Raw genomic sequence first — 3,473 nt, 5'->3', positions numbered from 1 at the left:
TTAAGGGGCTTTCTAATTGTGTAAAACTGCCACTGTTATTTCATCTGTTACATTACCTTTGTTCAAACATTACTAATTTCCTCTTTCTGTGCTAAATTTACTAATGTCTATTAGCATGCATACCAACCATTTTATACTAAAGAAGCTATTTAACACAGAGTATTAGAGCAGAACAGTTAAAATACTAGCACCACACAACCTATTAAGCATGATACTTTGTACATTATCTCATCTCACTATGACTTCGTTTCCTCTTCTGTAAAACAGGAATAAATGATAATAGGAAATCTATCTCAAAAGTCTGTTACAAATATTCAAGTGTATATTGCATGTAAAATACACAGATTTCTGCCTCTTATGTAGAAAATGCTCTCATTGTTGGGTATTAGTGCTAATCAGAAGATTGGTGGTTCAAACCCACCAGCCACTCCTGTTAAGGAAGGTTGGGCAATTTATTTCCGTAGTGATACTGCCTCGGAAACCCAAGGAGGGGGTTGCTGTGAGTTGGAGACGACTCTATGGCACATAACAACAACAGCAGTGAAGGCAGGTAGCTTAATATTTAATGATTCCAGATCATATATCTGTATCAATAGAAGTCTGGGTCATAAGCCCAGGTATTTCAGCAAAACATGTAAACCTCTAGATCTCAGATACACTAGTTAGAAATATTTTCCTCGGAACGGGATTTTTCAGTATCCCACAAACCACATCATGTAGGTATGCATATGAAAGCAACAAACATGTCCATATTTTCCAAATGGTGGTTCAGAAATTTTATTTAGTTCCGAGTCATGGTGAATATGAGAGTCTTAAAAATTGCCAACCACTCTTAAAGGGATCACAGTAAGAAGTCACAGAAGGAGTGGGGGATAATTTGGAAAAGCCTCAAAATCATAAAACAGATCAGGCTCATTGGGCTGATGAAGACTGGTGGAACCCCTGAGACTATGGCTCTTAGACACAGTTCAAGCTAGGAACTGAATAAGTCCCATGATTCAACTGTCAACCAAACAATAGGCAGGCTTATAAGGTAAACAATAATATCAGGAGGTTATATACTCATTAGTCCAATCAAGCGTATGAGATCAGGAGGCTAGCATTTGCCCAGGGATAGGACTAGGAAGGCCAGAGGGGATGAGAAGGAAGGACCAAGGGAAGGAGTGGGCACAGGGAGGAAGTGGGAAGAATGGAGTTACAAAAAAAATAAATAAAAATAAAATATGTTAATAGACTCAGCTAACTTCTCAGAGAACTGCCATTATCCTGAAAATATCCAATTTTTAATTTTACATTGTGAGTTTCTGAAGAAAAAATTATCTAAGTAAAATTACTATAAAATGTTTTTACTTAAAGAATTAATGCTTGAGTCTTAGGACAATGTACCATAAATTTGAGCAACAAGGCAGTTTTTCAGAAATAGTTTATGATATTATTTGCTTTCTATTTAAATTACTAGATAAATTTCCACATAAATTTTGAAATCCAATTATGATTTATACTGGAATGATGTAACAAGAATGGTGAAAGAAAAATAAAAATATTCAATGTATTTTCTATGATAAATATAAAGATTATTTAAAAAATGAAGTAACATTTTATGTCATTGTTAATCAATTTTCAGGAACAACGATGAATTACCTTACCCTTTTTCAATTATTTTTTTTCAGTAGCTTTTATATCACTTAATATATCTCTATACTCTTAAATAGGCTTGTATGAGAACACTAAGTTGCAGAAAACTTTGCACCATTTTTCAAAACATTTTATATACTTGCTTATAGCAATATGATCCATATATCAGGATGCTTAAGATGCAACTTAATGTCCATGAAAAGTGTCATTTATATATAAATTACTTATAGCTTTTAAATATAGAGTTTCATAATTCAGTAAAAATGTTTTACACGTAATCTTTCGTAAATTTATTTAATAGAGTAGCAGCCCTAAAAACAACATTATCTTTATCTTTTTTTTTTCCTTTTCTTTTTCTATGATTTTTAAAACTTACTTCACTTTTAATTTGTCTTCCTTGTTAATTCTTTTGCTCAGGGTATCTTACAATTGGACTTTCATCAGTGAAAAGAAAAAAAGGAAACTATTTACTTGAGACAATCAAGTCCATATTTGAGCAGTCCAGCTATGAAGAGCTGAAGGAAATTTCAGTGGTTGTTCATCTAGCAGACTTTAACTCATCCTGGCGTGAAGTCATGGTCCAAGATATTACACAAAAATTTGCCCACCATATTATTGCTGGAAGATTAATGGTTATACAGGCTCCTGAGGAATATTACCCAATGCTGGATGGCCTTAAAAGAAATTACAATGACCCAGAAGACAGAGTCAAATTTCGTTCCAAGCAAAATGTAGATTATGCCTTTTTGCTTAATTTTTGTGCCAATACTTCAGATTATTATGTAATGCTTGAAGATGATGTCCGATGTTCAAAAAATTTCTTAACTGCCATCAAGAAAGTTATTACTTCCCTAGAAGGAACATATTGGGTAACTCTTGAGTTCTCTAAGCTTGGCTACATTGGAAAACTCTATCATTCTCATGATCTCCCACGTCTGGCACATTTTTTATTAATGTTTTATCAAGAAATGCCTTGTGATTGGCTATTGACTCATTTTCGGGGTCTATTGGCTCAGAAAAATGTTATCCGTTTCAAACCATCTCTCTTTCAGCACATGGGTTATTATTCGTCATATAAAGGGACTGAAAACAAGTTGAAGGATGATGATTTTGAAGAGGAATCATTCGACATTCCTGACAACCCTCCCGCAAGTTTATACACCAACATGAATGTATTTGAAAATTATGAAGCAAGCAAGGCTTATAGTAGTGTTGATGAGTACTTTTGGGGAAAACCACCTTCAACAGGAGATGTCTTTGTGATTGTATTTGAAAATCCAATTATAATCAGCAAAATTAAAGTGACTACTGGAACAGAAGACAGGCAAAATGACATTTTGCATCATGGAGCCCTAGATGTTGGGGAAAAAGTTATGCCTAGTAAAAAAGGGATACAATGTGTTACTTATTTAAGACTAGGGGAATTCAAAAATGGAAACTTTGAAATGTCAAATGTGAATCAGAAAGTTCCATTTGAAATTCATTGTATGAGGATATATGTTACCAAAACACAAAAAGAGTGGTTGATTATTAGAAGTATTAGCATTTGGACTTCTTAGCCAATTAAATCAATATGTTCAATTATTGAAACAGGTCTTCCTGTTTCCTTTTTTGCTACCTTCCTGTTTTCCTACCTTTGTCTTTTGGAGGGAAAGCAATGGGTGAAATCCATAAAGAAAAAAGTTCATCACTTTGGCAGTTATTATTTAAACATTGTCAACATAATTTTACTCTAACCCACACTTGTATTTATTTTAGCTTCTGAAGTTGAATACCATCCGATCATTAATGACATACATACATACATACATATACATATATATATATATATATATATA

General features: G+C 33.3%; 1 protein-coding gene across 1 annotated transcript in view; it reads left to right on the top strand.

Annotated features, from left to right (window-relative positions):
• MGAT4C (MGAT4 family member C) overlaps positions 1-3,194 on the top strand; it is a 22,739-nt gene extending 19,545 nt beyond the window's left edge. The window contains exon 3 of the mRNA XM_007952580.2: positions 2,053-3,194. Coding sequence (XP_007950771.1) covers positions 2,053-3,194 — 1,142 coding nt within the window. The remainder of the gene's footprint in view (positions 1-2,052) is intronic.
• The last annotated feature ends 279 nt before the right edge of the window (positions 3,195-3,473 follow it).

Source organism: Orycteropus afer, unplaced genomic scaffold (genome assembly GCF_000298275.1).
Source record: "Orycteropus afer afer isolate SDZICR_OR568_19922 unplaced genomic scaffold, OryAfe1.0 scaffold00349, whole genome shotgun sequence".
Classification (NCBI taxonomy): Eukaryota; Metazoa; Chordata; class Mammalia; order Tubulidentata; family Orycteropodidae; genus Orycteropus; species Orycteropus afer.
This window is presented reverse-complemented; position numbering and strand designations above follow the sequence as displayed.